Here is a 24,151-nt window from a genome sequence, read left to right on the forward strand (position 1 = left end):
CCGGTCAAGGGCACCATCCACCATGACGGAGGGAAGCGGAGAAGAAGGAGGAGGAAGAGGAGGAGGAGGAGGAGGGTTGAGAGCATAGAGGAGAAGGGGAGCTCCACACCTGCCGTTATTAATGCCTTTTAAACCTCACCTGAGCGGGTCAGTGTCCTCCTTCCTTACACCCTTCACTCGCCCTCCCTCACCTTCCCTCTCTCCTTTCCTCTCGCCTTTCCTCCTCACGACCGCATTTCCCCTCCCCCTGCCTCTCCCCCGCTCCCTCGTGATGTAACCTCAGCGCCACGTGGAAACAAAGACGTAAAAACTCAAGTCGCAATAAAAGGAAGGAGAAATAGAAGTAAAATGAAGGGGAAGAGGAGGAAATGTAGATGGAAAGTAAAATAAGGAAAAAATAAAGGAGGGAACAGCTACGTAGAAGGGGTGGAACGAAGCGGAAGGAAAGCGAAAGGAGGAAATAATAGAGAACGCAAAATTACACCCAAGAGAAACAGGAATGAAAAATGTATCGCAAAAACAAAGCGAAAGAAAAATAAGAAAGCATCAGGTTAAAAAAAAAAAAGTAGGAAGGAAGAGGGAAGGAGGAGGAGGAGGAGGAGGAGCGGGGGCGACGCGTCATTGATAGGGGAAGGGGGTGGTGGTGGTGGTGTTAGTGCGGGGGTGGGAGGAGGAGTCAGGGGGTGTTAGGCGGGAGGGGGAAGGAGGAGGAAGGGGGGAGGGGTGTAGCGGGACGAGTTGCCGCTGTTTCCCGGGTCGTCGTCCTTTCCCCCGCCCCCCAAGCACCGCCCCGCCCCCCTCCTCCGCCTGCACCCCCTCCCCAGCACGACTCTCGCGGCTCCTCCTGGAAACCCTTACGCAATTCGGCGGCGGCGGGAAAGTCCGTGGCGGCGGTGGCCCGGAGAGGTAATGAGAGGCAGATAAGATGCTGTCTGCCTGCCTGCTTGCCTGCTTACCTGCTAACCTCCCTACCTGCTTCCCTTCTCTCTAACATTCTTCCTGATCTCCAAATGTAACGACGATTTATTTTCTATAGTCTACCTTCCTCCTCCTCCTCCTCCTCCTCGTCTTCTTCCTCTTCCACCTTTTCCCCTCATTCTTCGCCCCCTCAGACTCATGGTTATTTCCTATTTCTACTCTTTCCGTGACGTTATGAGCGGTGGCCTGTGACTGTGTGTGTGTGTGTGTGTGTGTACTGGTGGGAAGAGGAGGCAGGGTGGCAGGCAAGCGGGCGGGCGGGCGGGCGGGGAGGACAAAAGGATATATTGCTAACTAGATCACGCCAGCCAACGACCCGCAGTCCCGCTAGCTGCCTTGGCGGGGCGCTGTTGACGGGGGCGTGACGCTGCTCGATGATGACAATGATCCCAAAGAAGGAAGGAGAAAAATGACATAACGGGCATCTGCAAATTGTCATCCTTTACGTAATGTCTGAGAGGGTATACAGAGGAGAGGAAGGAAGGGAGGGATAGGGGAGGTAGATGGTAGTAGGGGACGGCAAGAAAGGAAAGGAGGGGGATAGCGGGTAGGGAAGGGAAACGAAGGGCAGGAAGGGGAAGTGAGGGGCGAACAATGTGGAATTATTAGAGATGCCTCGAGGATGACTAGGCGAGGAGGAGGAGGAGGAGGAGGAGGAGGAGGCACATTTCTCTCCCTCCTTCCCTCTGCCATCATCGAAGTACCTTTGTTCCGCGATCACACGCCTCGTCCTCCTCCTCTGATGGATCACCACATCGTTAGTCTCCCTCGCACCCTCACCTCCGCCCCCTTACCTTCCTGCCCTCACCACTTTGTCCTCCCCTTCCTCCCATCCCCTTACCCCCTCACGACGGCCTGATAAGCTCTCCAGGACAAAGCCAAGGGTGATCGACCTCGTAAACTAAGATAAAAAAGCGTATTGGCACTCATGATCAAAGCAATGACCTCGTGACACCTGTGGGGAGCTGCACCTGGTTGTTATTTGTCCCGCTCGGCCCCTCTTCCCCAGACTCCCCTTTCCCCCGCCCCCGCCCCTTCCCGGCAGCCCACCCACCGGATATCGTGTTATTAGGGATACATTGAACTGGCCGAGGACAAGAGGCATAAAAAAAGTACAGGTCCCGTTAGTTTAGTTCGAGAGGAGCAGCGGGTCCGTCCATCCGTCCCATGCCCCTGCAGGGAGAGGAAGGGAGAAGGGAGGAGCCGCGCTAATGTAATGACTCGGGCTCACAAAGATGGTATTTCCACCTGAACTCGACCTGAACTCTCCTCCTCCTCCCCATCATGAAAGGCTCCTCTCCCTTCTCTCCCATCCTCTCCTCTCCCCTCCAAGACTCCCCTCGCCAGGCCCTCGACCCTGGTGTTGCGTAAGAACTGCCACGGCCCTTCACTCGCCTCCCCGGGAAAGGACGCTGACGAAGGGCAAAACAAACACACGCATACATAGGCGGCGGCGGCAGCGGCGGCGGCGACGTGGCCCGGGCTGCAAGTGTTACGCTCTGCAACACGCGTCTTCTTGGGTCAAAACAAAAGACGCCAGAAAGTGAGACTCCCGCCGGGTCGCAACAGGGGCGGTGGGCGGCCTTGGTGCCATCCCGTGCGGCTCCCTGGCTCCCTCCCTCCCTCCTTTCTCCCGGGGTCGCCTATCCCTCCTTCCCCGACGTGGCAATGGGCGGGTTGCTGCATCGATATCAGTCCCTCAGGTTATCGGGAATAATCGTAATGGCGAATGAAGGCATTTCCTCGGCTCTTCGCTCTATAAAAAGACCTCCGGCACCCCGACACGCGCCCTTCTTCCCTCCCCTCCGCTCGCTCTCCCCCACCCCCCCGCCCTGGCACCCCGCGCGACCTACATCTCGGTCACTCACCCTCTCGCTCCAAGCCTCACCCGGGCCGCCTGGTTTGTCATCCATCCGGCAGAGAGACTGAAGCGAGGGATACTACGGCAATTTTCGTGAAAGGGACTACTTTGCGAGGTCATAACCCGCCTTGCTGTGGACACGTGCCGGGGTGGGGGGGAGGGAGTGTTGCAGGAGGAAGGAGGAGGAAGAAGAGTACGAGTGGGGAGAGAGTGGGGAGAGAGCGGGGATAAGGGGAAGCAGAGGGTATTAAACTACTCGACTATTTTCCTTGTAATTTGGAGCAGATCTTGGGTAGTGTGGTGGTGGTGGTGGTGGTGGTTAAGGACGTGGGATTCTGCAACACATACTACGACCATATGTCCTTCTGAACGCGAGAGGGAAAGTGCACCACACACACACACACACACACACACACACACACACACACACACACACACACACACAAGGTAAGCAGGACAAGAGTAAACAAACGCTTTACACATTTTAGCGCTTCTTTAGTTATGTCCGTTTGTACTCTGCACGTAAACAAACTGGGAACGTGTGTGTGTGTGTGTGTGTGTGTGTGTGTGTGTGTGTGTGTGTGTGTGTGTGTGTGTGTAGAAGGTTCTTGTTAAGGTATACAGGGGCGTGTGGGTCTTGCCTACATAAGGGGAGGAAGAGAGGAAGGAAAGGGAGAGAGGGAGGAAGGAAGACGTAAAGGTGGGTGGAAAAAGGGGACAAGCTTGGGAGGTGGGGAGCTTATTTACGCCCCGGAGAAAGGGGGGCGCCAACCAGGACACACACACACACACACACACACACACACACACACACACAGACACACACACACACACACATACACACACACGCGCACTCAGCTTTCTGGGAGGGTCGGGACGTTGATCTTGTGTGTACGATAAGGCGGAGGAAATACTGGGTCACGTCGTGGGTTGTTTGTTATCATATCACCAGGAGTAAGACCACCCCCCAACCCCCCTTACCTTTACCCCCACCTGCCCGCCCTCTCATTCCCCCCTTCACCCCCCCCCCCTCCCTCCATCATACGTCACATCACCTCGTCGGGAAGTTGTTGACCCCGCGTGTGGAATTACCGAAAGAGAAGGTCAACAAAGATGGATAAGCAGCCAAAGGGAAAATGGCAACTGACAAGAAAGCAGCATATTGAAAGGCTAGATGAGGAGGAGGAGGAGGAGGCGGGGAAGGAGGAGGAGGAGTCTTAGATACCATCAACCCCCCAACCCAGCCTTGGCACCATCCCATCCACCAAGTCACTGACCCTCCGGCACTGTCCTGGTGGAGTGCCGCGCGGGGAGGGTGGGGAAGGGGGAGGTTGGGGATGAGCGGGCGGAGGGGGAGAAGTGCCCGCCGCCCCCCGCCCCTCCTCGCCGCCCCACATAGCCAGGACATTTACACAAAAACTGCCCCAATTCTCCCTCACTCTCCCCTTTCTCCCCATCCTCTTCCTTCTCCTCGAATATTTTCCCCTCTAAATGAAGGTTTGTCATTAACTGTACTATGCAAGTGAGGGTTTTAGTGTGATCTCTCTCTCTCTCTCTCTCTCTCTCTCTCTCTCTCTCTCTCTCTCTCTCTCTCTCTCTCTCTCAACGCAAAACGCCCTCTATGCACAAACAACTGCTCAACACTGATAATTACTTTTTTGTTTCACTTTCTTTCCACTCTCCATTGCAAAGCCACTTTCGACTGAGCTGCCGCCGAGCGAAAGTTTAAAGGGAGGGAAGTGAAGCCTCCTTACCCCTTACCCCCCCTCCCCCCCCTCCATGGTCTAGGCTTTCACTCAACTACTCGTCCACTCACTCACTCCTCCTCTTCAACCATCCCCCTCCACCTCCACCTCCTCCTCCTACTCCTCTGCCTCTTCTCATCCACTTTCTGCTCTCCCTGGTCTAGTTACATGCGGATTACACAACTCCAGCTGCCTAGAAATACAAGTTCAAAACGGAATGGCAAACAAAAATAAATGTATAAATGAAAGTGGCTTAGGGACGGGGGCGAGCGACCCGACCCGAGGCAGCCAGCGCAATTTTTTAAACTTTATTTCTGTGTGTTGTAAAGTTTGTATTTTGGGAATTGTCAGATGTATACATATGAGAGAGAGAGAGAGAGAGAGAGAGAGAGAGAGAGAGAGAGAGAGAGAGAGAGAGAGAGTAGGAATAAAAAGGGAAAATCATGCTAGTAAGTTCCTGTTGCCTTTGTGTGTGTGTGTGTGTGTGTGTGTGTGTGTGTGTGTTATATCGCCAGTCGTTTGTTTTTTTAGACCTCCAAAGCCAATACATTCACTTTTAGCGATGTATGATGCGTTTCTCTTTTGTTTCGCTCAAGATAAATGGCAGCGAGTGGGAGAGGGAACACCGCGCACTTTCCCTTGTTACTACTACTACTACTACTACTACTACTACTACTACTACTACTAACTTGTATTACTTTTACTTCCACCTTCCCTCATTGCTTCTACTACTACTACGACTACTACGACTTTTACTGTCATTCTTCCCCACTACTACTACTACTACTACTACTACTACTACTACTACTACTATTCCTTTATGGTTGCAGGTGTGGTCGCTTCAGGCACTCCATGACCTAAATTTTAAGTCCTGGCTGAGGGCGGAGGGACAGCGAGAGGCCGCTATCCTACATACTGTGTTAAGGTTACTACAGTTCATTCCCCTTATGCTCCCCCTCACCCGCGTCCGCCTGCCACCGACCCCTCCACTCGCTCCCTCCCCCGAGCCAGCCCGCGCCCCCGCCACCCTCCCCTCGGCACCTACGCAACCTCCACCACCACCACCGCCTGGCTCCTCCCCCTCCCCGCGCGTTGAGCAGCTGCCAGTGGAACGATGATAACACAATCTCTCGTTATTTAATCGTGTGTTGTAAGGCCTTCCATAATGCGCTCTTTAAAGGCCGGCATTGGCAAGTGCGGGGTGTGAAAGCCGTTATTCAGCCCTGGCGTGACTTAGGCGTCATTATCTGCATGCTTTTTCTTGTTATTCGCGAAACTCTGAACTCAAAACAGTAAATAACCATGTTCCTATGAATTATTTTGGGTTATTGATGTATGGATTTGTATAACTATATTTGATTTAGTAATTGCCGTAAAGGAATAATTGAAACTCTGCCTTAATAGCATGAAAAAACGCAAATTAGTGAGGCATTGGCGCGCTGATATAATTTCCTCGGGTCTCCCCTCCAATGACGTCAGCGGGCGGGGAGAGCGTTCCCATTTTCTGTGGTGGCGGAGCGGCGGGGTCGGTGACCGAGGGGATCACGTGACGCCTACGGCCGGGGCTGATAGAGGCGACGGTGATTATCCAGCGTATCGAGTCCATTACACACGGTATCTGGTTCATGTGTAAACGAGGTGACGGCAGCGGGCAGCGAGGCGACGTGCGAGGTGCCCTGTACACACACACACACACATACACACACACACACACACACACACACATACATACACCATTTGAATGTATACCAATTTGCCGCTTCTCCTAACACCGCTCTCATCACCATCACCACCACCGGCACCTTCATCATCATTTCTCCCTCTTCATCAACATCGCCGCAACACATGTTCATCCTAACGCACCCTCCCCCCACCCTTCCCCCGACCACCGCCATCGCTAACCACTTTCCCCCGTAGTACACACACACACACACACACACACACACACACACACACACACACCTGTCTTCATCACGGCCACTTTCATCACCACGCTCACTTTTCTATACTACGACTACTACTACTACTAGCCTACCACTCTCTCTCTCTCTCTCTCTCTCTCTCTCTCTCTCTCTCTCTCTCTCTCTCTCTCTCTCTACCTACGTCCCCATTGACCTTCACAAAAGTTCTTATCGTCACCATTTACATATTATCTTCGCTTTCTTACATTTGACGTTATTCCTATGTCACGATGCCTGAGTGTATACATTTTCCTTCCTATCCCTCTGCCCCTGTTCCCGGCTCACCCTCCTGGCGCTGGCACTGACGGGAGGGAAGGAGGGAAGGAAGGAGGGAGGGAAGGAGGGGTAGCTGAGGTTACTGACCCGGGTGCCTGATGGAGGTGTGTATTTGGGTCATTCAGTGGCACTCCTCCTCTCTCTCCCTCTCTCCTCCTCCTCCCACTTTGATAGCGTCACAGCCCCCTCCCTTCACCCCTCCCGCCCTCCGTTCTCCCTCCGCCACTGACTTACGAGTGCCCTGCATGCATGTCAGAACCGACGGTTTGGCGAGGCGCCGCACGCAACGCTGTCTTAAGTCGTCCTAACGTTGGTAATGACGGTAATAATTCCTCTACCGCTGGGTCTGTTACGGGGTGCTGTTGGATTCCGTGAAGCCGGGGTGGGTCACAGTGTCGTGCAGCGATGAAAGAAAGAAAGAAAAAAGAGGAGCAGAAAGAGGAAAGAATAAAGGACGATGGATAGATGATCATGAGAGAGAGAGAGAGAGAGAGAGAGAGAGAGAGAGAGAGAGAGAGAGACCTTTCTGCCCTCGCTCTCTTCCCTAAGACGGGGAAAGTGAAAGTTGGGATGTGTCTACAAGCCACGAAAGGGAGGGGAGGGGGAGGAGGGGGGCAGGGAAAGGGTAAGGGTAGGGCAGAGGGGGAGGGGGGGGAGCAGTATTACGCCCCATGACCCTCCACAGACCCTAATCCAACTTTCTCACGACCCCTGTTTTTTCCTCCTCGGCGACGTGGCTTTTCATTCCTTCCTGTGCCGAGGACATTCAGGGCCTGAGATGATCAAAGAACCTTCTACTAAAGTTATTCCCAGCCACGTCACATACCGCGCGAGCTCTACTCCTCCAGGCTGCCGTGTAACCTAGGTGCTGACCTGACGTCGGGGCCACCGGATGACGCCCCAGCTGACCCAACAGCGGCCAGGTCACGCTCCCTTCGCCGGGTAGGAGAGGTCAAACTTTCGCCCACTTAGAGAGTCATAACAACTGCGAGGGACATTAGCGCCGCGTCCCTGCCCCCGGGGCGTAAAAGTAATGAACGTGAGGTCAGAGGTTGTGTTGTGACCTTGGGAGCGGCGAGTGGAGACGAGGGGGAGGCGACGAGAGAGAAAGGAACAAAAAAGAGCGCGGGGGAAAGGAGTGTGACCGATGAAAGTGGTGAAAGCCATTCAAACGCGGGTACCTTTTACCCTAGACTTGTTTTCGCTACCGTCCCTTCCTCTCTCGCTTCCTCTTCCTCCTCCTCTCCCTCGTCCTCCCGACTATTCAGCAGTCCATGTATACACTCTGGCAAGCTTTACGGGCCAATAACTTTTGAGTGTACTTCTGGGGAAAAAATAATGAATTCCCCCACAACTTCCTCGCACGGAGACGCCACTGAAGGCGGTGGACCCTGCTACCTGTGGAGTAAAGGTGAGTGGCGTGAGGCCAGGGGCGCCGCGACTTTGGACAGGTCAGCTTGAAGGAGGCGACCGTGGAAGGTGTAGTAGTGAATGCTGGTGAAGAAGAGTGTGTGTGTGTGTGTTTGTGTGTGTGTGTGTGTGTGTGTGTGTGTGTGTGTGTGTGAGTGCGTGTCTTTGCATCCTCTCCTCTTCCTTCTTCCTGATTCGCGCCTGACAAACTCGAGACAAGCTTCGTGTTATTGACATCATCATAAGGATGCGGTTGATGCCTCAAATCAAATAATAGTCGGGTAGGGGAGCAGCAGCAGCAGCAGGAGAAGGAGGAAGAAGCGGAGGGGAAGGAGGAGGACAATCGCCCGTCCACCACAGCCTGACCTTGGCGGCAACAACCCTTATGCAGCATCGTCACAAGAATCAAAATCCCATTACTTCCCAGGGTTCAAGGTAACGTTGGAGAGGCGATTGTCCTAATAACCTTCAGCTGGGATGCCGATGTCAGTGGCCAGCGTGGAAACTATAGAAGAGAGAGAGAGAGAGAAGCACTGCCACTGCTAACCCTGGGGATTCAGGGGCGGCGTCCTCGTACTCGGTGGCAGCAATAAAACAAGCCTGTCACTGAGCTCGTTCCTCGTCGTCCACGCTGCGGGGGGAGCCTTTGTGTGGCGGCCACCTCGATGCGCCACAAAGGAGGCAGCCTCGCAGGGCCGGCTCGGCCGCGGAAACACGACTGGTCGCTTAGAAACATAAGGAATAACCGCCTTTTGCTCCTACAACTGAGGCGGCCAATAAAATTAAGAGAAAAAAGGTGAAAGCCTAGAGGCCAAACTCTTGATTTAAATAAGCTCCGCCTGCTGAGTGTAGCACATGGCTCGCAGTACCTGTCGCTGCACCGCCCGGGGGACGCGGGGGACTCTCCACCTGCCGCGCCTCGCAAGGCCGCCGGCAGATGCTGGGGAAGGAGCGAGGCGGGGGCGGAGAGACTTTTAAGACCTGTGATCTAACAGCGTGATGAAGATTTGCTGAGAACAAAGAAAGGAGGTTCGGGGCGATGTTTTTCAGACGTTGCTTGTTGTCCGTACACCCAGGACTATAGTGTTAGTATAAAACACTCATCCCCCCCCCCCCCTCCTCATATGATGTGTGTGTGTATATATATATATATATATATATATATATATATATATATATATATATATATATATATAGATATATATATATATATATATATATTTTGCACGGAAGAGGCGTGAGAGGTTGGGGGCGGGGGTCAGTCAAGAGGTACAAGCAAGGTCAGCCACCCTTGCTGGTGGCCCCGATACAGTGATGGGCCGCCGCCCGGGGCTGGGGAGTTATCACGCGCATCGTTCCCACAACAGCCAACTTTTCCACCCAGTTACACGATCGTCCGGACAGCAGGCCAAGGAGGTGCCGCCCCAGGTGAGCCCCGCCCACCGCCTCCCGGGCGGCCTTCTTTCGTCACCTGTTCACCTGGACTACTGTTCACTGTGTCAGTAGAAAGTGTGTGTGTGTGTGTGTGTGTGTGTGTGTGTGTGTGTGTGTGTGTGTGTGTGTGTGTGTGTGTGTGTGTGTATGCAAGTTCATTGTGCCCTAAGACGGCCTCGGGTTGTCATCCCCCGAAGGGCCGAGGCTGGCCAGACGAATCATGCATTTATTTGACTTAAGCGCCGCCTCTGTGCCCTTTCTTGGCCGCCTTGATGCCATTTCCACTCAGAGATATGCTCTGTCCCGCATTGTAGAGCGTGGAATGCAATCATGAAGTCGTCATGAACGTAAGGTTGGGGGAGCGGCGGGACACAATAATCAGTGCATGACGCAGACGCTGCAAGCTTCCACCATGCAGGAGGGAGGAAAACGGGGAGGTGCCGAGTGCGCGGGACCTCGGTTAGGTCATTGTCCCTCTCCAGAGTTCGATTCAGGGGAGCGACGTCGACGTTCAGCAGTTGCTTGGTCTATTTTTGCGAGACTGTTGCCCGCTGCGCAGAGGGAGGGGAGTGAGGACCTGGCTGTGTCTGCCCCGCCGCCAGCGAGCCTCTCACTACACCACTCAGTCACAGCGCATGTCCTTGAGGCTGCTGCTTATAATTGAGCAGCTCTTGCCAAGAATAATATCAATACTCCTTCATGATAAGATTGCCTCTCACCCTCGAGGTCTGACCCTTCTGACAGACTTCGAGAAAGAGAAGCACAACATAAAAACACGCGAGTTGTCAAGTAACGATAACCCAGCAGGAAACATTGTGCATATTTGTTAGGGAGAACATGTTGAACAGAAAATGTTCGTCTGGGTTTTCGTGGCTGACTCTCACCAAACAGTCGAGGACACATACCTTGCAGCCCTCGCAGGAGTGCACTCCATAGTGGAAGCCTGAAGCCTTGTCGCCACACACGCGACACAGAACTGTTGTCCCATCGAATTCTGTGGAGGAAAAGAAGAGCGTCGTTAGAGCAAGGTACATCGGAGAGGCTGGTAAAGCAAATATTGTTGGAGGGTATCTAAAGCAGTGAATGTCGCGGCCCTGGACAACCGCCTCACCAGCAGGTCGTCCAGCGTGCCGAGCCGCTGAATCGCTGGATAAATAAAGTGCCTGGCAAAATTAGCTTACAGATATGATATACTCGAGGTCAAAACGAGAGGCTGTTTGGGGTGCTCTGCGAGGCACCATCTGGCGGCCAGACGCCAGATGGTGCCAGCCGAGCCCTTGGTGACAACCAGCGAGCTGATTCACGGATATCAAAGAACGAGTCATCGGCTCTGAAGGTGCTGCGGCACTCAGCGGCACACTGTGTCCCTGCAGCACGGCGGCAAACACCAGCGGTCTGCGAGCGGCACCCACACACATTTCAAGGCAAAGACACGCTGTAGTCATGTACTAAAGTCTCTAAACTAAGATGAGTCAACAGAGGTACCCATGTAATGAGCAGAGTCAAGGCAGCTTACCGATCACAGTTCTGTCGATCAAGACCTGGGAGTCCATAGGCACTTCATACAACTCCTGCTCAGAATACATGGTTGCGGGCGGCGGGTCACAGCAATATCCAACAAAGGCACGGCTACAGCCACACCACAAGCAAAGAGCCTCACAAGCTCGGCCACTCTCACTAGCACATGGTTAATTCACTTCCAAGTTTTGTACGCATGGCAGGCACGCCCAAGTACAAGTGTAGTCGAGCACCACAAAACAGGGAAATAAACTCGCTCACTACAACAGCAAAGTCACTATCACAACCGTGGGCGGCAAGGAGCACCTCTCCAGCTCACTGTGCACTGGGAAGACACCGCGGCGGGGCAGGTGAAGTTTGTCAACACGTGCACGGCGTGAACTCAGTTTCACTATCAGCGGCCACGACCGAGCGGGAAAGTGGACGGGGTTGTACTGGCAGCAGCAGCGGCGGCGGCCTGAGCTGGGAGTGTGGCGGGGGTGTGGGGTGGCGCTGGTGGGAGTAGAGGGAGTCGGGGGGAGGGGAGAGGGACCGAGTCAGTGAGTGAAGCGAGGCGGGAGGGAAGAGGGAGGAGGGGGAGAGGAGGTGAAGGCGACCAGCACAGCTCCGCCAGCCACGTTGGAGCCACAGGTATACACAAACACACGGGGCTGCTGGCTCCCACGTTTGCTGGTGCAGCGGCGCCTCCAGGCACAAGTCTGCCTCCGTCCTGCTGCTTCTCCCACCGGGGAAAAGAGAGCGTGACGTCACCAAGTGATATGGTGACGTGGTGCAGGACACTGACCTTCTCTCCTTCCTCATTCTCCTCCTCCTCTTCCTCCTCCTCCCGTCACCATACACTCTTTCCTGCCTCCTCCCGCCGAGCAGCGCCCCACACACTCTCACTTCACGCCGCGCCGCCTCATTCACTCTCCCCTGAGACACCCGCGGCACGGACTAACTCTCGGGACTCAGTCAATCAGCCATACAAACTCTCATTCATTCCTTCAATGTAAGAGTGAACACAAGTCTTGTGCTCCACGGGCGCCGGCGGCGAGCGGCGAGTCCTTGTTCCTATTTACAGCGGGTGGCAGCTGACGAGCCGGAGCCAAGGTGTTGAGGCCCTAACCTGCCTCACTTCCCTGCCACACCGACGCCAGATATTGATCTACCTTCCCCCTTAATCATGAAATAAAAAGGTTGTAGGTTCGTAATCAATATATACGCCCTTCCACGCCTCGCCCCCGCTCAAGGTTTGGCCTCGCGCGAGATGTGTTTTCCCTGCCACCTTGCTCCCCTTCCTCGCTGGCGGGGCGCCCAAGGGTGGACGCGAGGCGGTGTAGCGTCAGCGTACCTAAGAAAGGTAGTCACGGGAGCGGCGTATTAAGGAACATCACAAGGGTAACAGCTCCCGGTGGTAGGCACGTCTATCCCCACACGCCCGAGTCCCCGCTTTCACTTTTTAAATCGCCAGAGCGGCCATTGTGAGGTTCCTTGAGGTAGGGGAGGAAAGGCGGGGAGGGAGGCGGGAGAGGAGGCAGGTGCCGCCACGTGTGAAAGTCAAAGCAATTGGTTCATTTACGTGTGTGTCATTGTCTGAACAGAAAAAAAAACGATAAATTCAGTCACATTCCACATAATATAGTTTTCTTTGTGTCGACAAGTGAACACACACACACACACACACACACACACACACACTCACACACACACACACACACACACACACACACACACACACACACACACACACACACACACACACACACATACACACACATAACGCTTCACCCTGGGGACTTGAGAAGTTTCCAGCGGTTGTCCTCCCAATCATCCCCCCATTCTTTTCTATCCATTATCCATCTCTCTCTCTCTCTCTCTCTCTCTCTCTCTCTCTCTCTCTCTCTCTCTCTCTCTCTCTCTCTCTCTCTCTCTCTCTCTCTCTCTCTCTCCACGATTCCCCTTTTCCTTTCCTTTCCCCATACCTCCTTTTATGTGGCGTCCCCCCCCGTGCCCAGTCCCTTCCCACACCCCGCTACAGGAAGGAGGGTAGCACCTTCGTGTTGCCACCTTGTCGCCCCTCGCTTCCTCTACACGGCCTCCCGCTGCTGTCTCGCCCTTGCCCACGGACCAGGAAGAGGGAAGAAACTGTCCTCGCGGGATGAGGAAAAGGAAGCGGGAGCGAAAGATTGAACGGGGGCGGCACTGCACTTCCCGAGAGAGAGAGAGAGAGAGAGAGAGAGAGAGAGAGAGAGAGAGAGAGAGAGAGAGAGAGAGAGAGAGAGAGAGAGAAGAGGAAAAGTTTGTTTGAATGCGAATGACACAACATTGGGTGACGAAAGCCGTGGTGGCGGTGACTCTTTTCTTTTTTCTTTCTTACTTTTTTTTTCTTTTTTAAGTGAACAATGGGCAGGTGTAGCTGGCGAGGCGTGGCAACTCTCCCCGAGGTAACCTTCACCCGTATATACTGCTCAGGCCTGCCTCCTCCCCTCCCCTTCACCGACCTTCCCTCCCTGCCCTTCCTCACCCTCGCCGCCCATCACTTGCTATAGGAGGTCACTTCCTATCACCCCCTCACCTTCCCTTCACACCTTGCAGCCCTCACACTTCCTCCTCGTTCGCTGATGCTGAAGAGGTGCTGAAGGAGGAGGAAGAGGAGGAGAGGAGGAGGACAAGGCACTCACTAAGGCTTGGGGGAACGAGGGTGGGGGGCGCAGTGGGTGACGGGGTACTCGCGTGTCCTGTTGGCGTGGCCCCCGAAAGCCTGTAGCGAGTTCAAGGCCAAGAGAGGACGGTGTGAGCGACGCCCCGCATGCTAAAGTGTCTTGTGCTTGGAGGAAAAGATGCACACACACACACACACACACACACACACACACACACACACACACACACACACACACACACACACACACACTGTTGAACACTCACTAATCTCTCCGTCTCAGCATTGTTAGTCTAATGTCTCTGCCATGTTCTTATCAGTTTGGTTTGCCTTTCACATCAAGTTGAAAGGAAGAAACCTACAACAATTTACTCTATCACCATTATTTTTATTATTATTATTATTATTATTATTATTATTATTATTATTATTACTGTTATGATCATTAGCACTGTTATCAGTCGTAGTCGTGGTTGTGTGAAGTTGGTGGGGGCAAGTGCCCGCGCTGCGGTGCTGCGGCGGGGTGCGCGGCGGGGACGGGGCAGCAGCATAGCCTGGCATGAAAGACAAAGCCGGGCAGATGACGGGGCACAGGAGCGACGCCCGGGCAAGGTCCCCCTCGGACGTGGACCTTCCTCGGGGCAGCGGGGCGGGGGGCCAGCAGCGCCTCGGCCCCGCACTGTTGTTGTACAAGAAGGTCGACGTTGCAGGCGGCGGGGCTGCGGTCAACGCCCTGCTCAAGGACCGTCCTCCTGCCGCTGCTGCCAGCCAGCCCAGCCCACCCGCAGGCCCCACACCCCTGCGAACCCCTCCCTTCCCGAGGCCCTCGCCCTGCAAGCAAGACGCTCATTGTCCCACGCCCAACAGTGGCGGCCTGCAACTCGCTGCTTAATGCAGTAGAGGCGCCCTGTGCCCGCCACATCACCACACTCGAGTCCCACTTGAAGCGGTTGGAGCCGCCCGACACTTTTAGCAGCGTGACTCACCGCCGGGGCGGGAGCGTGGGTCGGGGCCTTGGGGAAGGGGGGGCTGCTTGCCCTTGACCCGAGGATGATAGTGCCAGACTGATGCTGGGTAACCCACGCCAGCTTGTTCCACTACTTGAAGGGTTTAACATGCCACCTGGACGCCGCGCCTCCACCCACGTCCACCCCTAACCCCCTCGCCTCCCCCGCCGCCACACGAGGGAGTCATGCAGGACCACGCAGTCACCCGGAGCTAACACGCATTAAGCTCAACCATCATGACCCGCCCAGGGTTTCCAACTTCACCTGAGTCTGGTGCAAACTGCATAATGCGCTATCCTTTACACCTCGCTAATAAGTAATTAAGATGTTTACACGTCCAAGTGAAAGATAAAGTTTAAAACAGCTCTTGAATTACGCCCCTTGATCAGGGACACGAAACTTTTGTGGGGCTGAAAAGGTGGCTTTCCCAGCCATAGGTATGAGCCAAGAATACACGCAAAGTTGCCCTTCAGCTGTTGCTATGGGTCCTAGGCTTGTGGTGTGTCCTCCTCCCCCTCCCCTTCCTACCCCCGGCCCCGCCTCCCACCCTCGCATTACGTCACGGCACAGGGCCACATGGAGACACCCGTGGTCAATGTGTAACCTTATTCAGCAGTTTGTTAGACATCTATCCTCTGTTTTCGAGGAGATTTTGTGACAAGTGACGTTTTTGGCCACCAACACTGACCGGAACATTAACCGGAAAGGGTGCCTGTAAGGGCCTCCAAGCAGTGCCCAAGGTCAGGGGATTCGAGTGCCTTCCTTAGGAGGAGGAGGTCAGTGAAGTCAAAGGGAGGAAGAGGACACCTGAACTTCTCGCTGCGTAGGGACCAGGCCCGCAGGGAACCAGACACCGCGGCAGAAGTTCAGCTCAAGGGACGAGTGAACGAAAAGCCCGAGGCCACAAAAGATAAACCGCAGTAACTTTGGCAAAAAGGAGCAACTCTCAGACTTTTTCGACGTTTAACACGGGAAACCGGGGAGTGAGAAAGGACAAATATATACGAAGACTAGATTTTTTTTTTTAAGAAACAACAATAATAGAAGAACAGACACAACAGCGATGAAGTAAATACGACAGAATGAATGTGAGCGAGTGAATGAGAGCAGTAGAGGTGACCGTGGGAGGGGACACTCGGCAGCGGGGTGGTGATGATGGTGGCGGTGCGAGGGGGGAGGGGGGGGGGGCGAATTGGTGGATACTGGGGGAGGTTGAGGTGATGGAGTTCGAGATTTAGAAAGTGTGGATTGTCTTCGCTGCGGAGAAAACTTACGTCACAGTGAAACGGAATGCAAGTCACAGGCGGGCCAGAAACATTGAGACGGCAAGGGCACTGACTGACGGATTCTCTCTCTCTCTCTCTCTCTCTCTCTCTCTCTCTCTCTCTCTCTCTCTCTCTCTCTCTCTCTCTCTCTCTCTCTCTCTCTCTCTCTCTCTCTCTTTTGAATCCTAACCAGTATTTCCTTGTTCAGCGAGGCTCCACTAACGCGTTCTCTTTATTATCAACGAAAGCGATGATGTAAGAGTCAGTCCTCTCTTCCCACTTCTCTCCTCCCCCCAAGCCTGCCCGCCGGCCCTCCTCCCTCCATCCTCCTCCTCCTCCTTCTCCTTCCCTCTCAATTCCTCCCTCCCTTCCTCCTCCTCCTCCTCCTCCTCCTCCTCCTCCTCCCTCCCTCCTTCCGTCAACCCCGTAGGCAGCCAAGACCCTGAAGGTCAAGGCTACGTGGGACAAGAAAGAGAGAGAGAGAGAGAGAGAGAGAGAGAGAGAGAGAGAGAGAGAGAGAGAGAGAGAGAGAGATTCAACATGACCCATGGATAGAATACGGCGTTAGTAATACAGTGGAATGCAGGACACACACACACACACACACACACACACACACACACACACACACACACTTAACGAGCAGTGTTGTTTATCCTGTTAGCGGTGACTTGTTACGGATTGTTTCGCCCTGTTGCTTGTGATCTCCCTCCCCCCCCAGTCTCAGTCTCTCTCTCTCTCTCTCTCTCTCTCTCTCTCTCTCTCTCTCTCTCTCTCTCTCTCTCTCTCTCTCTCTCTCTCTCTCTCTCTCTCTCTCTCTCTGGATAAATAATAACGTCATCTACAACATTGCACTTCTTTTCCCCGTATCGGCCTCAAGTAAATCCCGCGGCCAACATAAAAAGCAACAAATAGCTATTATCTACGTTTTTTTTTTTTTTTTTTTTTTTTTTGCGTTACGAAACCACCCGCTATTCATAAATTTAATGGTGTTTCGAATGAATGAAAGACACACTGAACAAACTTTGCAGTGAGATCAAGGGCGATGGCTGCTTGCAAACTGGGCTCCTCTTTGTACTGGGGCGGGAGAGGAGGAAGAGCAAGGAGGAGAGTGCTTGAGCTACTGGGGCGGGCTGTTGGGAAGGTATCTGGGGGCGGGGAGAGGAGGTTTCTGGAGGGAGGGAGGGAAGGAAGGAGGGCGAGAGAGAAGAGGTAGGGTAGGGCGGGAGCGAGAGGGGACTGTGCGCGGAACTCTCAAGGTCAGGGCGGTCCTTCAACCCAAATACTGGAGCAAATATCCTTCCACTCTCGCCCTCAGGCTCCTCACCCTGTCACCGCCACCTCCACCGCCTCCACCGTCGCCACCACCACCTGGGACACCTGCGGCAGTGCGTGACGGAGGCGGTGGCGGTGGCGGTGGCGCGACAGGTGACGAAGGCAGGTGCGCCCCGAGGGGATGCTGCAGAGATTGAGGAGGAATGTTGTGTTGAATAGAAACACGTCGTCTGGCCCGGCGCGCCCCGACGCCCGGTACAATCAACCCTTCGCTAGTTGCGCCACGCCGCGCCTCAGCCTCTCGGGAAGGTTTGGCCGACGATGCGCCTCGCAGCGTCGCCACGCCTCGCATGCGGCCGCGGCGGCGTGGGCTGAGTGGTGATGAAGCATTATGAGTGAGATGACGCAGCCGCAAGAAAGGTACATACCTACCTACCTGCCGACCTATCAACCCACCAACCCCCTGCCTACCTCTTACCTGCCCGCCTACCTGGCCACGCAAGCAGGGACCCCCAGCCCCATCGGTCCACGCTGGAAATAGGACCCCTTGTTTAAAACCCCCGGGGCAAGGTCAGCCACCTGTGCCATAGGGACGATCCGCCTTCTTCCTCCTCCACCAACTCTGAAATACATTAGATGTATTTCTCTTTCGTTGTTTCTCCCCCTCCCCGCCTCTGTGGTGGGTCTGGTATGTACTGGTGGTGGTGGTGGTGACGGGGGTGTTGGTGCTGGGCCCATAAAGAGCCACCTTCTCCACCACTTGCCTGCCACGCCTTCCCTGCCTTCCCTCACAGGATATGAGCGTGTAGGGGCTGAGGGAGGCTTCTCGGCCAGGCAGGTTGAGCGTGACCGCCACACACCCGAAGCTACGCCCTAAAGATGCTCCCCAACTACCCGAGTGGCCCGCCGCTCCCCGCGTTCTGCTCTGCCGGCGTTAGGGAAGCCTGTCCGCCCTAAGTCCCTGCCGCCGACTAGCGAGTCGTCGACGTTCAGGTGTGTTAACAGGTGTTCTTTGCAATTCTGAGCTGCGGCTAATTGGCTTTTGAGAGGGTAAGCTGCCTCTTTGCCACGCTGTACATCCTTTTCACGCTAAAGCGCGTGCGTCCGGGCTCGCTATGTTTCAGGGGCCGTAGAGTCATGAGCGAGGGCAGCAGCACCGCCGGCAGTACCTGGGGATCGCGATACCGAGGCGCCTTAAGCCTTAATAATCGGAGGCTTTAAGAGAGGCGGCGAGGAGGGATTCCCTCTAAATGGTGCAGGTGACATCTACAAGGGAATTACATTTATTGTTGTTCTGCTAATGTTGGAGCTGCCAACGGAATGTTTGTAGCATTGGTAACAAATACGGCAGAGACAACCCGCGGAGTTCATGTTAACGTGACAAGGCAGCCTCATCCCGGCCCTGCCGGTGCTGGGAAGGCTGAGGGATTAGGCCTCGAGTGTCTCAGGAGGCACCGCACTCCCTGGAAGCCCCGTGACTTCGCGCTGCTGTAATACTCGACCGGCAACGAGACCGTCCCGTGAGATTCGCTGCCTCGCCTCGGCAGTCGGGCGTGTCCGAACAACGCATGAAAATTAATAACAGAATACATGCGACGTAAACAAATTGGAGGTGTCTCGCTGATACGACGGGTGGACGCTAGAACAAAGCAGATTATGACGCGGCAGTAAAATAATACTATCAACAGTTTACCTTCCGTCGGTGGTCTTTGCTGCGACAGGCCCGAGCCCGGCCACCGAGACTGCTGACAGCTAATATTTCTACAGCTAGTGTTTGCACGCTCTCAGCACACGCTACAGAAACTGTAATTTGGTAGCTTTGCTGGACATGTATATGATCAATCTTTTTCTGTTATTAGAAATTCTTGAGCGCTGCCGCTGCGACCTGGAGGGCGTGACGGCCCTGGACTCACCCAGCATGAGGTCGTCCTCTCTCCTAGGAAGGAGCGGCTCCCCCGGGGGCGGCGGCGGCATGGAGTGCAGCATCTGTAGGTCCTTCTCAGTTATTATCATGATCACTGACGGTGCTCACGCTGCCTATGAGCGGAACATAACAGCCTCAGCACGACAAAGTATCTGTCGAGCCCAGTGAGAGGCACTCAAGGGCCAGGCACTGTCACCCTCGCTGTTTGGTGCGTCTTGAGTGTCACGGTGATGCACTCCTGTTCAGCCTTCCTCATTCACGACCAGCGCCACCACGCACGGCACACCACGCATGTTCACAGTGAAAGTTATAATATGAGAACACCTTCCCTCCTTCCCTGCATCACAGGCCCGCCGCGGAGCCTTGACCCTCGTACTCTACTTTCGATCTTGTGCACGGACGAGATAAGGGCGTCAATACAACGTCAAACTCTCCAGCCAATGAGAGACATCGAGCGTAGCGCAGCCGATCGCTGATTGGTTCACGGTCAACGAGGGTTCATCGCCCGGACCTTGACTCAGTTAGTGCTACGTTGCTAAGTCCCACAATTCCTAGCTTTTCCTTACTGATGTCAACCTTACGAGCTCATGACAGATCAACGTGGCTACAGTGAGAGGCGATTCTTGTGTTTCAAACCGAGGCAGCGTCGCCTCTACGGTCGACTGGATGGCAGTTACCTATAGGTTCACCCACCTCGACGGAGATTTCAGTGAACGAGCGGGGCCCCGCGACGCACACGGACGACACTCCCGCACGTCCACGCCCTGCCGCCGCCCATGGGGAGGAGGGCCAGGCGGGGCGCTTATGTCCCTCTGGCTCTGGATCCCCCCGTTGGTTTCCCTTTCCGCGACTACGAGGAGGAGCGAGGGGCTGAGGGGCTAGGGCAGCAGGCCACCTCCTTCCCCCTCGCTCTCCTCCCCCAGCTCCATCCGCCCCCTGCCCCTGATTCCTCATTCAGCCTTCTATTCCAGATTCATTACTAAAGACCCGTCATTATGGTCATTGTTGCCGCGCCTACTATTTTAACCATCCATCTCCTCCTCCGACCCTTTCAGACATTTTTTTTTATTTGAGCTTCTGGTACTACAACTTCATCTATTATTTCTATTTTCACTTATATTTCTTGTTTTACTTCTTCTTCTAAATCTCTTTTTTTCTAAATTCTTCTTTCCCTTCTTTCTCTTCCCTTCTTCCCCGTGAAACAAGACGATCCAGGAACGCCTCTATGTTTGACTCGCCTTAATTATAATTGTCTTTTCATTACGTCGACCATTTATAGTTAGGCATCCGTGACAGAAAGTCGCTGCCGTTTACATCCTCCTCCTCCTCCTCCTCCTCCTCCTCCTCCTCCTCCTCCTCCTCCTCGTCCTCCTCCTTGTAATCATCATCATCATTACCATCACTTCTCACCCTCACTCCCACACCCACACATCACGCCGCCGTATAGGATCTGCGTCCCATCACCCTCACCTTCCCCCCACACCACTGCGCCTCCCCCTCAACGTGGCACCTCCCCCCCCACTTCCGGAGTGCCGCTGTGTCACCAACCCTAACACGCACTCCCCCGCCCTTACCCCATCCCGCGCCCCTTCCTGTGCTCCTCTGTAAGGATTGACTAATTAACACATCACAGGTAGGATCTTTCACCTACAATTACTACAGCACAGGTAGGATTCGTCCCCCCACCCCTCCCCACTCACCTGGATCGCTTAATTAGACAGGTGAGCGTCAAACAGAGGCAATGAGGACAACAAAAACGTAGGGATAAAAGGTTGGACAAACAGACTAACAGACAGACAGGTAGACAGATATCTTCACGCCACTGCAAACTTGGAATATGAAAACAACAAAAACGTAGAGATAAGGGTGGACAAACACACTAACAGACAGACAGACGGACAGACAGTCACCCTCACGTCACTGCAAACTTGTCCATCACCCACCAACAGCAAACAGACAAAGTGTAGGTCAGTCACAGGGTCAGTTTTTACTTTTTATAAATATTTTTTTTCCTTCCTGTCTCCACTTCCTCCATTTCCCCGTTCCCTTTCCTCCTCCCCCCCTCCTCTCTCATCTTTCCCTTTAACCTCCCTCCCTCCCTCCCTCCCTCCCTTCTTCCCTTCTTCCCGCCCCTTCACTTGCCCTCCCAAACAAACAAAAAATAGATAGGGCGGACATCCTTGTCTAGGTGAGATAAACAACAAACAAACAAACAAACAAACAAAAAACACGGAAACATACGAGTGAATGCCTTTATCCTGAGAGAGAGAGAGAGAGAGAGAGAGAGAGAGAGAGAGAGACGTAACAACACACACACACACACACACACACACACACACACACACACACACACACACACACACACACACACACACACACACACACACACACACACAGGCAAAAGAGAACATTTATATTCTCATCGAGAGAAAAAAACACAAATAAGGGAGCAAGATTTCCATTGTGGACGCTAATTCATTTTTTTTTTCCTTTTTTAAGCAGCTTTCACTCTCTCGTCTGATTTTCTCTCTCTCTTCCTTTCACTCAGCCTCACCGTCTTCCTCCTCCTCCTCCTCCTCCTCTTCTTCTTGCTCCTCACTTGCCTTCACTTTCCCTTTAAACTTTCCTTCCTCCCTATATTCCTCCCCCTCCACCTGGGACTGCCTACCTGTAATCACCTGTTTCTCTTGGGTTGTTGTTGTTGTTATTCCTTACCTGACTTTCACTCTTCTCTCCCCTGAACCCTCCAACCTCACCGCCTCTCCCTTTCACTCTCCTTCTCTCCCTCCCTCCTTCCTTCCCTCTTCCTTTCCTTTCCTCAACGCTCCCTCCCTTTTCCCCCTACTCTCTCTCTCACTAACTTTTCTCTGTCTCTCTGTAGGTTGGTTATTTTTTTTATCGTATCTACATGTTTTCATTTTTAGTGACAGCGCGAGATGAGAAAGTGGCGGTGGGTGAACGCTCCTCGCAGCTTGGTCGGCGCGCAAAAAGACAAATAATGGAAAAGTAAAAGAAGAACGATTTGCAGCCGGAGATAGGAAAGTGAATTGGCCGGCTGTGTTACGTTGTGCGAGACTTATTTATATATTTTTTGCACCGTATTTCTTGATTTTATTCCATTTTTTTTATTTATCTTATTTTTTTACATTTATTTATTTCTCTTATTTATTTTATTTATATATTTATTTATTTATTTATTTGTGGCATCGTATTTCTTCATTTTATTCCATTTTTTTATTTATTTATCTTATTTTTTTACATTTATTTATTTATCTTATTTATTTTATTTATATATTTATTTATTTATTTATTTGTGGCATCGTATTTCTTCATTTTATTCCATTTTTTCATTCATTTATCTTATTTCATCACTATTTTTTATTGTTTTTATTTTATCTATCCAATTACGTATCTATTTTGTTTTCATTTTATTGTTATTTTTTGTGTGATGTTCTGCTGTTCTTGTTTTTATTTTTTATTGTTATCATTATTTTCATTATCATCATCGCATTTGCTGTTTACCTACTTCTCCTGCTGTCGCTGTTGCTGGAGGCGTTGCTATTTGTGGTGGTGGTGGTGGTGGTGGTGGTGATGGTGATGGTGGTGGTGTAGTGGTGATGGTGGTGGTGTATACTTTAATTCACTAAACATTAAGAGCACCAAAAACACTACTACTACTACTACTACTACTACTACTACTACTAGACTTTCCTTGCACACTGACCCTCCCTCTCTCTCTCTCTCGATCTCCCGTCCGTCCCTTTCTTTTAACCTGCCTTTCACCCTCACTCTCGAACTCTCTCCCTCTCTCCCTCTCCCTCTCTCTTTCACATAGCCTTTCAATCTCCCTCCCTCACTCTTCCTTTCCCACACACACTCTCATCTTCGTGACCTGACTTTATCCTGCCTTCCCTTCCTTTCCCATTCCCCTTCCCCTTCCGAGGTCATGTCCGGTCAGTGACACCACACGTCCCAGGCGACCCTTCACTTTCCTCCGTGACCCGCTTACAGGTCAGTCCCCCGGCCCGCAGGAGAGCCAGCGAGAGGGAGAAGGGAGCCACTGCAACCTTGGCACCGAAGTCGATATATCCGGTCTTGCGTCAGCGGCACTTCGTCAGCCGGCCGCGGGAGGAGGAGGAGGGCGTCGCGGGGAACACACTCACTGCTGACGATGTGTGTGCATGCCTTCTATATCGCTTCTTCCCGCCTCTGTCTCCTCAGCCTCTTACTCTCGCTCCTCCTTACCCCAATTTCCCCATTTCACTTCCCCATTTCACTTCCCCATTTCACTTCCCTCTGTCTCCTCCGCCTCTTACTCTCGCTCCTGCTTACCCCAATTTTCCCATTTCACTTCCCCATTTCACTTCCCTCCTGCTTACCCCAATTTCCCTATTTCACTTCCCCATTTCACTTCCCTCTGTCTCCTCCGCCTCTTACTCTCGCTTCTGCTTACCCCAATTTTCCCATTTCACTTCCAGTTTCAGTGTGTGTGTGTGTGTGTGTGTGTGTGTGTGTGTGTGTGTTTGCGTGCATGGAAGCCGACAACGAAGAGGAATGCATTTTGCCCATAACTTTCCTTAATCATTTTTTCTGAGGATGTCTCTCTACCACCGGGCGCCCCAAACCTTATACTCTGCCCCCTCCTCGACCCCCCCCCCTCCCATGGCCCTCTGATATGTCGCCCCCCCCCTCGCTCCTCTGAACCCTCTTACCTCCTTTAAACACCTGCCCGCACCTCTTACCCCCCTACCCCCTCGCCCCCCCACCCCCACCCCCCTCTTCGTGTCATCACCCTCTGCGCGATTAACTTTCGTGCGCAGGAATTTCCAATGGCGATGCGTTTTTTTTTTTTA

The 24,151-nt window shown here is 53.3% G+C and overlaps 1 protein-coding gene across 4 annotated transcripts in view; it reads right to left on the reverse strand.

The window, feature by feature from the left end:
- Window positions 1-24,151, reverse strand: part of LOC126995681 (nuclear hormone receptor E75-like) — a 94,664-nt gene that overhangs the window by 17,394 nt on the left and 53,119 nt on the right. For 2 of the 4 annotated variants that reach the window (XM_050855452.1, XM_050855455.1), the window contains exon 2: window positions 10,571-10,659. In XM_050855452.1, coding sequence (XP_050711409.1) covers window positions 10,571-10,659 — 89 coding nt within the window. Of the gene's footprint in view, window positions 1-10,570; window positions 10,660-11,181; window positions 11,621-19,287; window positions 19,548-24,151 lie in introns of those variants that run through there. The other 2 variants (XM_050855453.1, XM_050855454.1) reach the window with 2 other exon arrangements.

This window comes from Eriocheir sinensis, chromosome 8 (assembly GCF_024679095.1).
Source record: "Eriocheir sinensis breed Jianghai 21 chromosome 8, ASM2467909v1, whole genome shotgun sequence".
Lineage (NCBI taxonomy): Eukaryota > Metazoa > Arthropoda > Malacostraca > Decapoda > Varunidae > Eriocheir > Eriocheir sinensis.